Source organism: Borostomias antarcticus (genome assembly GCF_949987555.1).
Source record: "Borostomias antarcticus genome assembly, chromosome: 1".
In the NCBI taxonomy this organism is placed as follows: domain Eukaryota; kingdom Metazoa; phylum Chordata; class Actinopteri; order Stomiiformes; family Stomiidae; genus Borostomias; species Borostomias antarcticus.
Window position 1 is genome coordinate 55,218,841 of NC_140234.1, and position 18,103 is coordinate 55,236,943.

General features: G+C 42.7%; 1 protein-coding gene across 1 annotated transcript in view; it reads right to left on the reverse strand.

Annotated features, from left to right (window-relative positions):
* pitpnm3 (PITPNM family member 3) overlaps nucleotides 1-18,103 on the reverse strand; it is a gene marked incomplete at both ends in the record, with an annotated part of 100,714 nt that overhangs the window by 62,818 nt on the left and 19,793 nt on the right. Inside the window, one exon of the mRNA XM_084436711.1 lies at nucleotides 13,679-13,783. Coding sequence (XP_084292837.1) covers nucleotides 13,679-13,783 — 105 coding nt within the window. The remainder of the gene's footprint in view (nucleotides 1-13,678; nucleotides 13,784-18,103) is intronic.

An 18,103-nucleotide genomic window follows, 5' to 3' on the forward strand; every position in this document is an offset into this window, starting at 1 on the left:
CCTGTAGCTCCCTGCCTTCACCTGCACTCATCGTTGAGTCAGGATCTCTCGTTGGATCTCCCTCAACCTCCTCAACCCTTTATCTCCTCATTTTGTTGACTCTCCTCTCACTCATTTTGTTTTTTTGAAATAATCTGCTCTAGACCAAAATAACTCACATATGCAGCCGTTTTGGTCGCAGTCTCGAGCCCTGTTATGTGGCTCTGCAGGCCACCCTGTGCCCGGTAGAAATCCCCCTGATCGCTGTAGAGGTTCAGTGCGGCTACTAACCTCTCCAAATGAGAGAATGAATATTCATATGGTTTGAATGATAAGAACTCAAATCATGTGATAATTTAAAGCCTTTTCTGCCTTTAAAAATACCTTTGAATTTGAACTTTGAATATTTTACACTGTACAATATTTGTATCCATGAAGCATTTCTGAGCCACGATGTGCACTGACATCACCATGGCCGTGTCCGAATTGCATACTACTTGCTATATAGTAGGCGAGATGCAGCATGCTGCATCAAAACTGTGCATACTGTATTTCGCCTACTATATAGTAGGTACTATATAGTAGGCGAAATCGGCGAAAAAATGGGCGTAAATGTAGCATAGTCCAGAGCATACTGTTCCGGAAGTCGAGAGGTGATACGTCACTGGGCAGTGAGAAAAATAAAAAAAGATGGCGAACGAAGAGATCTCCGGGACCGCAGCGGGAGTTTTCAAATGTAAGTATTGACTTAATTTGTCGATGGAAAAATTATTTTTTCGGACAGATATCTTAGTTATAACGACACAGAGCTACAAATGCAGTTTTGTGTATATAGGTGGGGTAGAAATGACATTTCGAAAAAGAACGTCATGATAGCTAGCTGCTTGCATTGATCTCTGTGGTGGACGTTACGTTAGCTAGTTAGCCCAGCCAACGTTAATAGGCTACTAACGTTACAGGTGTTCAGACGGCTCTTGCTCAAAACGTATTCATGTCAAATCTTAGATGTTTCTATAGCTAGAATCAAGACAAACAGAGTAACATGTCCATGTAATATGACCATGATCGCTAAAGAAATGTGCAAGAAATGTCGAAATTGTGATGAGTTGTTAAATGGCAAACCTAAGCCACCGAGCCTAACGTTACTTGAAGTTGTTTAAACAATTGTCTGTTCATTCCATGATTTAAACGAGTTCAACTGTTCATATATCATATATTAATATTCATTGTCCCATAATACTTCTGGATGTATTACAGGGACCAACGACCACACCAGGGACGATGATCCTCTGGAGGACGGCTGCATGGGTGGCCCCCATCGCCTCTCCCAAGACCCCGTACCACTTCCACGAAGCGGCTGTGGCCTCTCCTCCCTCTGTGCTGACCCCAGTTCTGGGGCTCTTTAGGTCCTATGAGGTTAGATAACAGTTTTCTAGTGTCATACAAACTGTGAGTCCCTATCAATATATTTGCTATCATGTAGCCTGTAGATCAAAATCACCTTGTACATGGCTACAAGGTTCTCTGTGTGCTTTATTCAGGCTGTCTCCTTCTTCCCCTGCAGCCCAGCTTCTAAGATGTAGGTCCTACATAAATCAATATCCAAAGTAAACAGACCGCTGGATTGCTTCTGAACAACAATGCATACGTTAGTTAACTTACTCCAAGCCTTTCAGCGTGGTGTTTCTCTTCCCCGTAAACAGGGAAGAGTTGGCCGTCCTCCAGAGGGAGGACCGGCTGATGTTGAACGGGGGAGAGAGAAGGCAGAGATGAAGGCTGAGTGGAGGGAGGAAAGGGGGTTGTTTAAGGAGAGGGAGGACCGGCTGATGTTGCTTCTAGAAGCCTCAGTCAAAAAAAACTGTTTTATCTTGTTCCATTATTGTTTTTGTTATTTTTTATTAAATGTATTTTCTTGAATTAAATTGGTGTTTGTGTGTCATTCCTTGTAATGTCTTCCCAGTCAAAGAACAAATGTCACTATACCTAAAACCAGTCATTAGAGTAAAAGAACATTCCTAATGGACATTGTAGTTTGCAATTAGGCATAAAAGACAGAACACACATGTTGGTTCACAATGCTTCATTGGAATTATTCAGAGACGGTTATGAAAGCTTCACTGTTTAATGTGTCTGACTAACGACTACTTGATAAGGGAGTTACATGTCCAAAGCGCTCTGCGTGTTGTAAGACCTTCCAAGTTACTGTACATGACCTGTAGACATATCAAGACAATGTGTCTGATGTGTAGATATTACACTTTGTTGAAATGTTAATACATCAAGAAGTAACCTTTACATGTATAATGGAAGAAACACAACCATAAACATTTCTTGGATATTTTTATTACACAATGGTCTTCAAATATACTTTTGACTTGTTTATATTTGGTCAGATCATTAGCTTTCCTTGCAAAAGGTACTAACAGGAGAACGCTGATCTGTTGTCTCCCCCCAAAATACTTAAACTGATTACTATGTACAGTGTTACACATACATTTAAATACAAATACATTTAAACAAATGCCTCAAGGCTGCCTATAACCAACTGATCGGTGTTTAAAGCCTCAAGGCTGTCTATAAGGAACAAGGCAAAGCACACTCATGAACTGATAGACTGACTACTTATGGCAGGATGGGGGTAGTCGTGCTCACCAAGAGCTGCGATCCAGGCAGCTTGTGCTGGTGCTGATGCTGCCGCTGCGAGACACTTTCTGAGGCCATCTCCAGGGTTGGGATGATCTGCAGCAGCAGGACCATGGCCACCATCAAGGTCTTCAACCTTTAAATGGTTAAATGCAATTAGGCCTACTGTAAGTCGCTTAGCAGACACACAAAAGTGTCTGCTAAATAAATGACTAAGGTAATGCTGGACAAAAGTGTCTGCTAAATGACTGATGTAATGTTACCTCCAAAGACTAGCACCTGTGTGTGAATGACAAGACCATTGTAAAGGGTGAGTACTGAGAAAAGCTCTAAATGCAATGAATTATTATTATTATTGCTATTATTAGCACCTCCATGGTCTTGCCCCATCCTCCTGACCATCACCAAGGTTCCTCTGTGTCGATTTTGACAATCTGAAGTCCCTCCTTGTGTCCAGCCGTCAAAATAGGTCCTCAGCAGGGACGTGGAGGTTGACTTGGTGAGGACCTGTCTTCCATGTGAGCCTACAGGGGGAATATTATTAGGGCAAACTTTAACTCATTTGTGCGTATGGCATATACTTGTCTTTACAATATGATAATAGATAGATGTCATTATCTGTAGAGCTAAAATGTAACATTACAAAGCAGGCGTGTAGTGATGAGTAAACCCAGGTAAACTCAGTTACCCACCTCTTTAAAATGAGTTGAGTTTTATTGTTTTGCTTACCTGCCCCTCAGAATCTATTTAATATAACATCCCTGGTACAAATGTAACAGTATAGCTAGCCCCAAGCCAGCACATGCGGGGCTATCAACTAACCTAGCTAACTAGCGTAGCTAGCAAGCTAACGTTCAATATTTACCTCAACTACAAGCATGTCGAGAAGATCTCATGACGGCTCTTCTCCTTGCAGCGTTAACACGTCTTCTCCTGGCGGCAGCAGCAGCCGCACATCCCATGACAGGAAAAGGCTACATTTTTGTGGATAATACCCAAAATGATCACAGAAAACACGGATAATTGTACCACAGCTTCGCGGGAGTAAACAGTATCGTATCCCGTCACTTCCGCTGGATGGCTCGAGTAGCATGCTGTATTTTCTCGCATACTACACGCGTTTTGTGGAACAGTAGGTACTATATAGTATGCAGTATGCGTACTATATAGTGCCTACTATATAGCATGTAGCAGGTAGTATGCATTTCGGACACGGCCCATCTCTCTGATGGCGGTGTCTGAGGGGGACAGAGCCCCCCCACCTTCCTCCTAAGGTCCTGCTGGGGGGGAAAAGCCTCTCCTGCAGGCACACTGCAGGGGAGCCATCCAGATCAGTGCCACTATGGAGAGAGGCTACCACTTCCCGTAACCCTCCACTTTACCTCTCACTCTCTCTCTCTATTTCCCTTTCTTTCTTTCTTTCTTTCTTTCTTTCTTTCTTTCTTTCTTTCTTTCTTTCTTTCTTTCTTTCTTTCTTTCTTTCTTTCTTTCTTTCTTTCTTTCTTTCTATCTATCTGGCTACCTCTCTCTCCCAATCTCTCTCTCTTTCTCATGTCTCTCTCACTCTCTGGGGTGTGTGGGTCTTGCCAATCAATTTGCTTGTTACAAGACTCAAGAGTGCTTTCAAGGAAAGCTTTCAGCAGAGCACTGAGGGTGCCAGACCCCAGCGGAGGAGTGGCGTCCGACCCCAGCAGAGGTGTGGTGTCTGCTCGCGGCACTCGCTGCGATTCACCTCTCTTCTATAGCAGACTCGAGAAAACAGAAAACACACTCGCTCCTAGCAGTATAATAAATAGCCTTAGTTCACACAGTCTTCAGACTGTCTCAGATCCTTTTATCTACATTGGGAAATGCAGATCATTGCATCACATAATTGGAGCTGATATGTTATTTAGGCTGCTGAACTAGTTCAGAGTCAGACCGCCTTCACTCTTTAGATGGACAGAGAGAGGAGAGTGAGACGGAGAGATAGGAGAGGAGACAAAGAGAGAATGAAAGAGAGAGGCGAGAGAGACCAAGATATAGAAGGAGAGGAGACAAAGAAAGACAATTAGAACACAGAGAGTGTGTCCCGATGGCCCCTGTATTCCTTATTGTGTATGGTGTATTGTAGTGTTCTGTTGTGTGCTGTGCTGTGCTGTGTTTGTTGCTCCGGACTTGTACAGCACTTTGGACCACCTCGGTTGTTTCAAATGTGCTTTAAAAAATAAAATTTGAGTTAAGTTGAGTTGAGAGAGAGAGAGATAGAGAGAGAGGAAGCATGATGAGCTATGGGGATATGAATGCCAGTCAGGATTGCTAGGAGACATGAAGGATGAGCCACTGACAGATTGCCTGATCCCCCTGGTTTTGGCCGTATCTCAGAATGTCATTCCTCCATAAATCCAATAAAAACATGTTGTCCTGGCTCTTTCTCCCCTGCCGATGCCAATTACAGCTCACACTATCCCTCTGCTCTCCACTGCAGGCACAGCAGATCTAAATATCTCTGGGGTAAACAGAGAAGGAAAGAGTGAGTGAGGGGGAGGAGGGAGAGAGAGGGAGGGGGAGAGAGAGAGAAGTTGAGTGAATGAGAGAGAGAGAGAGAGAGAGAGAGAGAGCAAGAGATGGAGGGAGAGAGAGCGACAGAGGGAGAGAGGGAGTGGGGGGGGGGGGGTATTGGCAGACAAAGACACCAAAAAGCTATGCATGTGATGTGACTGGGTCTAACATTGTTGCCCCTGCCCAGTACAGTACACCGCACTCCAGAAGTGCCCAAAACACAGGGATCACAGTGTCAAGCACAGGCTCCGCTTTTGTGAGCTGCGAGGTGAACATCAACAAGACATGATGGGAGGGGTATCACATGCCCTGGAGGGTTTCACCTGCATACTTGTACCTCTGCTGCTTCATCTGTGTGTGTGTGTGTGTGTGTGTGTGTGTGTGGGGGTACTAATGTCTCCTGTGGACTTAGGGATCAATCTATTTCAGTGTGACAGTATGTTACTGTAGCATGCCATCTCTTTGTATGGAACCCCTAGCGCCTTCACCTTCATTTAGCCTGGTCTATCCAGGGAACCAGCTCCCTCCCATTAGCATCGAGACCCAACCCAGCATCGCAATCCATTCTAACGTTACAGTCGCTCCCTCGACACGACTGCCACACTCATTCGACTCGGTAGCAGTCGGTTTTCCAGACTATGTCCATGTTAATTAAGCGGTAATTGAACAAACACTGCTCAGCAATATCAACAATACATAGGGACAAATCGGTGAATCTGGGAGCAAGTGGGATTCTCTGGTGCAGTAGCCGCAGAGTACAAGGCTTGTTTAAGGATGTTTTCGGTTGTCTCTTACAGGGCTGCGCTGACCTCTTGAACCCAGGGCAAGGTAGAGGTGCACTGACACGCTGGACCATCTGTGCACCTGTCCGCTGCTCATACCCTGCCGTGTACCGTACAGACCCCCCAAGGGAGGCCCACAGCATTTCGAGCCCAGTCAGACCTTCCAGAGATGACATACGCACACACACACAGACACACACACACACAGCCAAGCACAAACAGCTGCTACAGTGCCGGGAGCAGAGAATGCGCACACACACAAAACCAAGCTCAAAAGAGGTTACACACACAAACACACACACAAAACCAAGCTCAAAAGAGGTTACACACACAAACACACACACAAAACCAAGCTCAAAAGAGGTTACACACACACACGGCAAGCGTACACACCCAGTCTGTTCCTGATTGCCACAGCTGCTCCCTGCTGACGTGCTGTGGCTGCTGCTGTGCGTACAGACCTGTCTGTGAAACCCCCCCCCCGCCCCCCCCCCCCCAGAGCCCAGGCTGGGCGAGGTGAGGAGCCCAGAGTCTCACGCTGTGTCTGCCAGGCTCCACGCTGGCCCTGGTGGGGCTTCACGCTCTCTCACCGTTGCTACACATCTAAATCAGCATACGACAACAACGACGACAACAACAACAACAACAACAACAACAACGACAACAACACTCTTTAGGCAACACGAACAGCAGGTCAAAAAAGCTGCTAACCGTCACTAGACACATCTTTACGTTGCATTATCCTCTTCTGTTTTCCGGAGCTCCGAACAAACATGAGTATTGTTTTGGTGTGACTGTCTGTTCTCACTCTGCTATCAGTCCATATTTCCCACTTTACATCCTGTCAGAATACAGTAATGTACATACTATATGCACACACACACACACACACACACACATGTCCAAGCCTAAACACACACACTCACACGCATCCACAAACATACACAGGTTGTTTCGAAAAGCTCCAAGCAGATGGGTGTACAGGGAAGCAGTCAGAACGCCTCCCCCTTCCCCCCCCGACAGTCAGAGCTGCTTGTTCTCTTTCATAAACTGTACTCAATCTCTGCATTTCTTTATTTGCTGTCCTAATATCATTCCATGGAAAAGGACGCCTTTCTCCCCGGACGCACTAAAGCTCTGGGCACCTGGGGAGGCATAAAGTGAGAGAACAAAATTAATTAGAGGGGAATTAGCATTTGTGGGAGGTTGTGCCTGCAAGCAGAGTGTGTAGATGCCTTGACTGGGCAGAGTAGTGGGCAGAATACAGATGAGCAGAGCTGAGGGGAGCTGCCAGGTGCTGCTGCCAGCTCATCTATGCATTTGTCTTTCCTTCTCTCTTATTGGAGAAGGAAAAGAGCATAATGGAAATTATAGAAATTGAATTTAGCACCATTTCGTACAGGGTTCAAACAGACAGGTGAGTTGTGTGTAGGTTCGAAAAGTTCTACACAATATTTCTTCAGTGCACAGAGTTCTGTTTTTTTTACATCGTCATCTGAAGTGCCTCCTTGTGTTGCGGCAGTGTACTCCTAGATCCTGCCCTCTCCGCATGCTCGGAGACAACCAAATCGGCTAGATTCTCACAATTGCCCCAAAATAATACTGTATGCTGATGAGACTGTTTCCACAGTGCGCAGGTGGAGATGCTGAGAGACAGGTCTTTGATGGTAGATATACTGTACCTGGACTGTGTGACATCACATAGCAGAGTGAAAATGAAACAGAGGACTGGGCCAGGGCATTAAAGCAGAGAGAGAGGGGCGAGAGAGGGAGAGAAGGCCGTGATTGAGTGACAGGGAAAGAAGGCGTATAAATAAGTTAGGAAGCGAAGGACAGGGAGAGGGAAAGAGCAAGTCAAAGACAGCGTGAAACTGTAAAGAAAGAATTGATGGCAGCAGATGTGTCTTAGCCGGTGCTGACTGATGAGTGTAAAGAAAACTGCCTTCCTAAGTTACAGCGCCACTGGGATTCCTGTCTGTCACGGATCTTAACTCTTACACATTGCATTGCTGCCCCTGGGGAACTATTCTCCACAAACACAATCCTCCACTCTGGTCCAATGAACAGGATCAAGCAGCCATTCTCACTGAGCTGCTCATAGCTGGCTAATCAGATGGATCTGTCATTGACACTAATTAAACAGTAACGACGTGAGTAAGTAAATCAGCAGGCAGCTGGAGAGCTGGGTCTGACACTTTCCAGAGACCATCTATCACATAGAGACGCCATCACAGACAGGGTAGATATCCCAGACATCCCCAACTGACTGGGACACATATTGAGAACCACTCTCCAAAATGGTGAGTTATTGATTATATGACAAGCTATTTTGAATACATTTGATTGGTCCCAAGGCTGTGAGATATTCACAGGTTGTAAAGAATAGTCCCGGCTTTCAGTTTATTTCAAAAGAAAAATCACCAAAATGGAGTTCCAAGGTTTTCACCCGACAGCCATTATAGTCACAAACACTTTAAGGCTGATGCATTTCCAGCACCTGCTGCTTTCACACGAAGGCCATTGTTAACGTATTGTACACTGTATGCCATACACAAAGGCTGGAGACATATTTGAAAAAGGCTTATCTTTGGTCATTAACAAACATTATACAGTACATGTCGTCAGCAGGACAATGGGGACTGACCAGTCATGTGAAGCACACTCCCACTCTAGCACCCTGCTACCATAGCCATAAAAAGGCCAAACCATAGGAGTTCAGATATGGCCTTCACTGGGTCAGCCAGGCCTCACGATAACAGTCTACTTTAAGTGAGTGTACATGATGAGGCAGCAGTGAACCTTGAGCTACTGTAAAAAGGTATTCTTCATTAGATATTGTGCACAACCAAGTAAGCCTTTTGCCTCCTGTCCACCATGACATTTCTAATTAATGAAGTGCTGACTAAACTCAAACCATTCGATGTGTATATTATGTTTAGTTAATGTGATGTAATAAGCTATGGTTATATACAGTAGTTGAAATATGAAACCGAGTACCGAATATAGTTGTAGATGAAACCGAGAGAGCTCTTCAGAGTCTTCATACCACAGCACAGTGAACAGGCCGGTATACTTAAGGGATATTTATTGTGTTTTGTTTGGCAAGTGAAGTCATTTTCCATTTTACTGAATCATTCTGCGACCCCCCACCTCCCTCTCCAAAAGCCCATGGCCTGGCACAGTAGAAACTCAGCAATATGGAATTATTTAGTTTAAGGAACCCAATCCAACGAGGTCCTGTTTCCAAAGCGACTTGGGCAAGGAGCGCTGATTGCTTCTTTATCTGTCTGTAAGCCCGGCTTAAGACTCTCTGCTTCATCCCCTACTGACTGCTCAATAGAGGTTAGTTTCAACATCGGCTAGAGAGATAAACAAAGAGAAAGGAGACTGGGCAAAGAGATGAACAGTGAGCGTGTGAGTGAATAATCTGAGGTGTGTCGTCTATGTTGTGGTATAATGTCCAAACTGAAACCATGGTAACGCTTTAGACTAACTATAAAGCATCTGTTTATAGTATGTTCAACACTTACAAATCATTATTACAACATTTATACAATTTAGTAAGCTATTTATAAATGGCTAGTTATGTATTTATAAACATGTTTCAAATGCTTTTCTAATGGTTTATATGATCATTAATAAGGTAAATAATAATAAATAATTTATACATGACCAATCAACCCATTTTAAATTATTAACTAATGATTTGTATAAGGTATGTGATAATAGTTTGCTCACAATTTATGGGTCATTGTGAATAACCGTAATGCCTTATGAATTCATAAATGTTAGCACATGTAGTAATACCTCAGTTGATGCTTAATACAGGTCTTAATGAACAATTTATTAATCATTAGTAAAGTGTTTTGCAAGACTGATTGATCTAAAACAGACACTATCTACAGTATACTTATACTGTAGATAGTGTTTAGATATTTACAAATTGTTTTGTTTTTGCCAAGCGTGCATCACATACCAATCTCTAAATTATTTATATGCCTTGCTGCTAAAGCGGGCTTAATGCATCAAAACATACAACATGACATGAGCCCCCAGGGCCTCGTGATGAGCAAAACACATTACTAGTCTTCGTAAACTTTCATAAAATGGATCGACATTACACCGTAATGGAGGCTGTCTCACTCTCCGATGCATACAGTAGTAGTTCATTGGAAAAACAACCAGAAACAAAAAATAAGAGTATTTAGATTCAGATTAATTTGTAGTCTGCACTAACAGACTACAAATAAACATGGTACTACAGTGTCTGGGGCTTGATGTGGGTTGATAACTATGGTCACTGCACTGTATTGTCACTGCCATTAAAGCAGATAGGAGATGGAGATGAAAGTTGGCTAATTGGATTATGTGGGAAGCTGCTTTCTCTGGGCAAGCTAAAATGCCTGTCACTCAAAAGCTAAAACGAGAGTCGTGAAAGAAAGTTTATGCCTAAGTCTTCCGGGCTCTCAAATTAGGGCATGGAGAACGACAATAGATCAAAGGAAATACAATTTAAGGGGAAATCTACAATATGAAAAAGCCAGCTCAATGTACTGGGCGATAACAAGATAAAAATACCCCAGTTACTCTTTTTTTTTTTTTTTTTACCTCAGAAACATTACAACAAAGAGCTTTGAGATTAGTAAACATAATTTCCTTTTATACAGTAGCATTAAAAATATGTTTAGTTAAAGCAGAATTCAAGTCTATGATTTTGTAGCCTCTAAACACATGTAATATGTGTCTTTTTATAATGAACTTAAACCAAACCAGAAAATGTCATTATATTTATATATAAGTTCAATAAACTGAATGTGGTGGTTACAGACACTGTTATTTTGAAAGACTCAATTAACCAGCATGCATTGCGTGAAACTGAGCTATTGGGAGGTGTAATGGAATACATTTGATATAGCTATCAAAAGTAAAAGGATTTGCCAAGGTTCGCTCAAAAAGGTTCAATCTGGTTTATTTGCAAAAACAGACAATTGCAATCGGACCTCCAAAATAAAACACAGGAATGTGTTTCACCCAAGAAGTAGCTTGGTTTGTGCTTGCGCGCTGTTATAAACAATGCTATGGCCAGATATGACATGACGTTTCTAAGATCTGATTGGCTAACTCATCATTACACGTCATCTTAGTGTCACACGTCATCAATAATGGCGGAGAATAGTCCGAGAAAAGTAAAATATCAAACAGGTATGAACAGACAATGAAACAATGGGAAGTCACACTAGTGCAGACAGAAAGTTTGGGTGTATCGGCCCCCTTGAGATATCGTCCTGTTATAAATTAGACAGGGGTCTTGCATGTTAAAAGGTGAAGAATTGCATACAAGTGGTAGAGTGAAACTGTAAAACAAAGGACAAGGCTGAGAATAACAGGCCAGGCCAATAATCTCTGAAAAGCATACATTTCTATGACAGAGGAGGCGAACGGAGTCGGAACAAGACAGAATATCTGCGGTAGCCATCATTATCTCTCGAGCGAACATTTGTAAATCAGAACATTTGTCAGACTCTGTATCTTGCTATATTTGCTATTGTAGAAAAACACAAACAATTTGTTGAATGCCAAAATACTGTGCAGTGTGTGGAATCAATGATTCATCTGCACCGGCGGGAATGAGTTTCCATCAATTGCCAGAACCCCGCAAAAAGTCCAAAGAACTCAGGTAAATGAAACATCTCTGCATCGGTTGTCAACTTTTGTGTGAGTGTGTGCGATTGCATATTTTTCATTTTGTTGAACTAACTTAACAGAGTAGAGCCAGAGGGTAGCATGGTGCACCCACCTCGAGTCTCCATTAGGGGTGTGCCGGGAGCCCACTATTTGTATTTTACAGCTAAGTATTCGGAAGTGGGCGGGGCTTAAACTGGAAGTCGGTTCAAAACCGTTTAAACTGAGGGGAAATGTAATTTCTTTAGCCTAATATTAATTGGCATTGCAATTGCTGTGCTTTCAACACATCAGATTTGCTGTTTATATATATATATATATATATATTATTATCATTAATTATGAAGTATAATTCCTCATCATCATCATCCTGTATGTTTTTATTTTAACAAACTATGAAGTGTCAGAACCCCACCACCACCCTTAACTGGGGGACATTCTACATTGTTAGAAACTGAAAAATATTTTTCTAAATCAAAATAAGTCTAGCAACTTTGCTAGAACAGCTATAGTAGCTCTATTTCTCCCGTGTCATAATATCTAATATATTATCTGCAACCATGTGACACAGTCAGCGTGGTGTACTAGTAATGGTTTTCTTTTCACAAACCCAGCAATAAACTGTATTACTATAAATATAATTGAAAAGATAAACATTCTACACTCAAACCAATAAACTAAACTCAAAACTAATACATGCCTATGTTGTAGGGTTTGTTAGTTGCATTTTAGCTGCGGAACGTGAGGACGCGCCCGGTCAAATCGATTAACTTATTGGGTGGAAAAGTGGTTAAAAAGCCTTTAATCCATATGTAGGCTACAATAAAAACCGAAACATGTTGGTGTTTTTATTGTAGGCCTATATAGCCCGATGGATAAAGGCTTTTTAAACACTGCTTGTTAATTGTTTCAATCAATCATGCATTTGCACAGCAAATATGACATAAAGCCAAATTAAATGTAGCCTAGGCTATAGGCTAATAAACTGAGGAAAATGACTTTAGAGGCCTAATTGTAGGCCTATAGCCAAGGCTACTCAAGTTTAAACAGTGCTTAAATCATGGGTAAGTAGGTTATTGTAGTGAAATTATTCTTATTATTTTTTAAATCTGTTTAAATATAGTTTATTATTGTTATATCAGAGATAGGGACTTTGATTATAGCCTATCGTAGGCCTACACTAGAGTACTCTGTTGTGCTGATAACTGAACGGCATGGATCAAACATTTGATCAGTTGTGTTTCAGTTGTTAAAATATACTTTCATAATTATTTAATATTTCAAAATCGCCGGACATTATATAGGCTAGTGAGAGGCTGAGCATGCTTAGCTGAAATAACTAGCGTTAGCTAGATTTATTACACTGAGCTAACAAGCTAGCTACCGGTCCTCCTCTGCTCAAACAAACGTTACAGTTCACATAGGCTATTGCAGCAGGTAGGCTACGACAAGAAAACAAAATCCACTAATTGTCTCAATAAACCAGTTAACTAGGAACAAAAGCCCTCGGTGCTGCTTACGTTTGTTGCCTGCCTACTATCTGGCTCCTCAGCACGCTCCAAACTTTCTCTCCCTCTCCGCGTTGTCTATTGACTATTCGGGAAAAAGCTTTGTGCTCATCTGAATAACGTATTCGTATTCGGGCACACCCCTAGTCCCCACCCTCCTGGACGTTTTTTGTTGTTGTAGTCCTCGTTATTTTGCTTCCTGGGACTTGTAGACACGTTTCGACATGGCAAAACCCCGGAAGTGCAGACTTTGTGAACATGCTTTGTTTACATGGAGCAACTATAGTCAAGGAAACCACATTTTTCTTTACTGTCTTTTGTGTGTCTAGTTGTTGAGCCCAATGTTGTTCTAGGGTGGAATTCTCCTTTTACTACATAGAAATGAGAAATTTGGTAACTAGAATAAAAGAAAATGTGTATGTGCCTGGCTGTATGTGTGTGAGGGCGTGTAGCTGTGTGTGTGTGTGTGTGTGTGTGTGTGTGTGTGTGTGTGTGTGTGTGTGTGTGTGTGTGTGTGTGTGTGTGTGTGTGTGTATGGCCTACCTTGTGACTGGTCCATGTTTCCCAGGGTTTCGATCTGCTCCACCAGGTCATTGGAGTTCCATTGACTCATACCCAGCAGGATGGCACTCTTTCCCTCCAACACATCTGCTGACACACACACACACGCACACACACACACGGGCAGACATTTAATTCGCACACTGAAGTGGACGGAACTTGGTTATGCGTATTGTTTGCCTTGTCCATGCCCGTGTCCGAATACCCCTAAGGTATGCGATTGGTCATTTCGTGCAAATACCTCCCCTTTTACCGTGTACATGCTCATACATGTAGCTAGATTGGACCATCTGGGTAGACTTAACGAGTTGATAGCCACCACCTTTGTAGTACCATTTATCCTTGATTGCGGTTGTCTGGTTTACTCGAGCGAGCTAGCGAAAGGTTATCCTGTATATGTTGAACGAGCTTCGTAGTACGGGGCCCTGATGGCAGAGGAGTCCATGAAGGAAGCCTCTCACGTTGACTGAAACAGCATGTCCAACACATTACTCTCTCACACACTGCCCATCCTCTCAGACAGGCTCTGACACTGCTGGACCAGGCCTGTCATCCACTTCAGTCTCACTGAGGTAACATACCTTTTCAATATTGCTTTTACTACGTAGCTTTACTTGTGTTAATATTTTAAAGTGTTCTTAATTGGTATTCTCAGTTTTTATTTTTATTTTTAAATTCTATTTTATATTATCTTATTTTATTTAATATCTTATATATATATATTTTTTTAAACTTACTTTATTTTTTTTATTTGTTCTTTTAAATATGTTCTCATTGTTTGCATGGTTTATGTTTTTATTCATCTCTTTTTATGTAAAGCACTATGTGCTACATTGATTTGTATGAAAGGTTATATAGAAATAAAATGACATTGGCCACCTTTCCCAAAACCCTTCTTAGTGCTAAGAAGCTTTTTGAGTAAGAAAGGTCTGGGGCGTTCTTAACACTCCTCTTAGCGACCAAACGCTTGCAGATCGAGCCGTGTCAGGCAAAAGGAGATATTAATCTTATGCGCACTGTTCGTCTTATTGTGTGTTCCCCTTTTTCCTTTCTTTCATGCACCCTTTAGTGTTTAAAATTGGGGAAAACCTGAAGATCTCTCCTCTATGTACTGTAATATGGTTACATATGTTTTACTGTAGGCTATATCCCTCTAATCAGAATGGATTCCTTGTATAATAAGAATGAAGTGGATTTATATAGGCCTAGCACCTTTCACAGAACCCAAGGTCATTTAATTTTAATGCTGCTCTGTATTTTTTATCGCTATTTGATCCTCCTACTGCCTCCTACTTTACCAGGCTTTATATATAGCATACAGCTATTTGAATTGCTGTCTGAAATAAATTAAGTTTAATTAAGTTTAACATCATGACCATGATTATTCTGCAACCATCCCACATCTGCATGCACATACAGTATGAGATACAGTAGTTCATCCCCATCAAATATGTGCAACTACCCCCGGATCATCATACACCATAGTCTGCATTAACCAATAGCTGTACGTGATTGTATGTGATTGCCACTTGGATACACCTGTTTGCCATCACACAAACACAAGCAACGGGGAATTGGTGCCTTGGGTTGCAGGCCACCACAGGTTGGCCATGTAGCCTGCTTGTGAATCCTCTGTATACATTGGTGCATATCCTGTTATGCACTGTGTATATATTTAGATGTGAATACAGATGCTGGTTGCCCTGCAACTGGCCGGTTCTGTTTTAATATCTGTGTTGCTTTTATGGCTCTGTGTGCTACTAACCCTTTTCTGCCTCCCCTCTTCCTAGTGCCTCTCTCTCTCCCTCCTACCTTCTAACCAGGTCCAGTGGATGCCCCACTGTCACCGGCAGACCACCCTGAGTCCGATAGATATACCCGTGTCTGCTGTGGATGCCCAGTACAGCCACTAACCCTGTCCTCCTCCCTAGTGTCTCTCCCTCTTATACTCTAAACTGGTCCTGTGGACTCCCCGTCTCCTGCAGGCCACCCTGTAGCAGGCCCCGGATAACCCCCCCCCACCCCCCCGTCCTCGGTCAAAAGTCCACCTTATGACTCCTGGAAAGACCCCTTGCCTCCTCGTGACTAGCTCCTTCCCACTCTGTGTCGTCAGCTGTCCCTATCAAGCCAATCCTACCCCTTTTTCACCTTTGGCTCTCAGCTTTCTGTTTCCCCACCTCTGCTTTGCGGCATTCTCTATGAGCCTGTTCTGCTAAGTGCTTACTGTGCTTTGTTATATGATTCACTTAAATATCATATCAGAGACTACTACACGGATAGCTAACACAATGGCCTACCATGTAGGCAACTTCTCTGTAACTATTTGTGCACTCTCCTGTTAGTCATGTCTCTCTTATGAAGTAGTCCATGTTTACTGCTCTGTATATGTTCTTAGCCAATAGACAAACATTTTCCAGGAGCTTGCTCGATCGTCTCGTTGAGAGAGGTCAGGGAAGAATTTTTACAGCTCACTTTTCTGGCCCCCGGGCAGTAGCGTAATTTGCATAGGATGCGTGGGTTCTGCACTTTCAGTCGTCTTAAACACGGGCCCCAAGAGGATATAATGCGGCGGGAAAAAAAGGCAGGCGGGTTCAACGATTGAAGCACATGAAAGAAAGCGGGTTTAGTGCAAACCCTGAGAAAGCCTGGGTTTTCCGTTCCAGGAAGACAGTTAAGTCAAACTCGAGAAAGCAGGGCAAGTCAAACCCGTTCCAGGAAGAGAGTTCACTGACAGCGTGGGTCAGTTACCATGGTAACTCACTCTGGGAAGTTAATGACGATATTTTACATAATATTCTGGTAATGCTGCAACCTCATTGTGCCTACTGTAAATGAGTGAACAGGAAGTCGTTCCACAGCATTAATGTGCAGGTCATCGGCACAGGTACCCTACATTGACTAGGCTACTGTCTGAAAATTACAAACACTATTCATTCATATACTGTATACAGTATAGCCTGCCTGAACACTGATTGTATGGCTTATAGGCTACTGTACATAGCCTACACGCATCTCCACACAAAATTTCACACACAGTGACAACAAGGACCTTCTTTATATCAGATCTATGTCATTATTCCCATAAGCGATGCACAGGCAGAGCGCACTTTCAGTCGTCTTAAACTAATTAAAACATATCTGCGGTCTTCAATGAGTGAGAATCATCTCTCAAATCTGGCAATGTGTTTTATTGAGAGAGAAATGACCGAGAGAGTGGACTTCAGCAATGTAGGCCTAATTGAGACATTTGCGAGGATGAAGAAAAGAAGAACACAGTTCAGATAGTCTACACATTCCAAGAATAGCCTACACATTGCAACTTACTGTATGCTACAGTAATCCTACATATAATACGTTATCCTACATATAATAGGTAGGCAGAACAGCAGAGCAAAGGGAGATGTGTGGATTCAGTTTGCAAATAGTATTATAATCGTGTTCGAGTGCCTCGTTCATTTTTAGCGTTATTTTATTGATGGGGGTAAGTAGGAAACCACTTGTTACATCAAAATTTCATTTGGGAGCATGCAATTATGTGGAACAATCGATTAGCCTGGCATTGATTGTTTTGTTTTCAGAACCGAGCTGGTGGACAGCTCCTGTAAAGAAGCTTCTTAAGCGCGGTGCTAAGAACGGCATTAAGAAAGGCTCTAAGATGACGTTCAGGAAACACTCCTTTCTTAAGACTCCGTCTTAGCTGACCTCTTCTTTGGACCCTTCTTAACTCCTTAAGAAGGTTCTTCTTTGGGAAACACGGCCATTGACATCTTCACCTTTTTTCTTTTCTTCTATTTCTCGCTCCTCTCTTGTTGAAACTATGTGGACACATGTCCAAGTACTGTTCATGAATACATGAATGCACAACACACACACACACACACTTATGCATGAATGCAGGTACTCATAAAACGCGCACACGCATACACACACACACACACACACACACACGCACACACATACACATGCACATACATACATACACACACAGCAACAGAGCAGTAAAGTGCTTGGAGTGAAGTGAAGTGCAGGTGTAGGTAGACTAAATACTGAGATGCACTGAGACGAGATGCACTGAGACGATCTGATCAAAGCAGCTTCCAGGCAGAACGGAACAACAACAGCTTTGGTGAAAGCTGGGAATCTGTGAAATTGATTTCAAGAAGAGCGGGCAAATACAGCTAGAGAGCTCAGTGCTTCACAGGACTGAGATTCAGCTACACCAACAGATGAAGTAACAACAACCCTTTGGGGAAGAGAGAAAATCAAAAAATGAAAGCATTGCTCCAACGCCAAGAGTATCACAGGGAAAGCTCCAGCAAAAAAACACAAGCCCTTCCACAGGAGAGAGGGAAGGACTTGTGAGATTCCCCTGCAACTGACAGCTCTGGAGGAGAGAAAAGTCTGTGT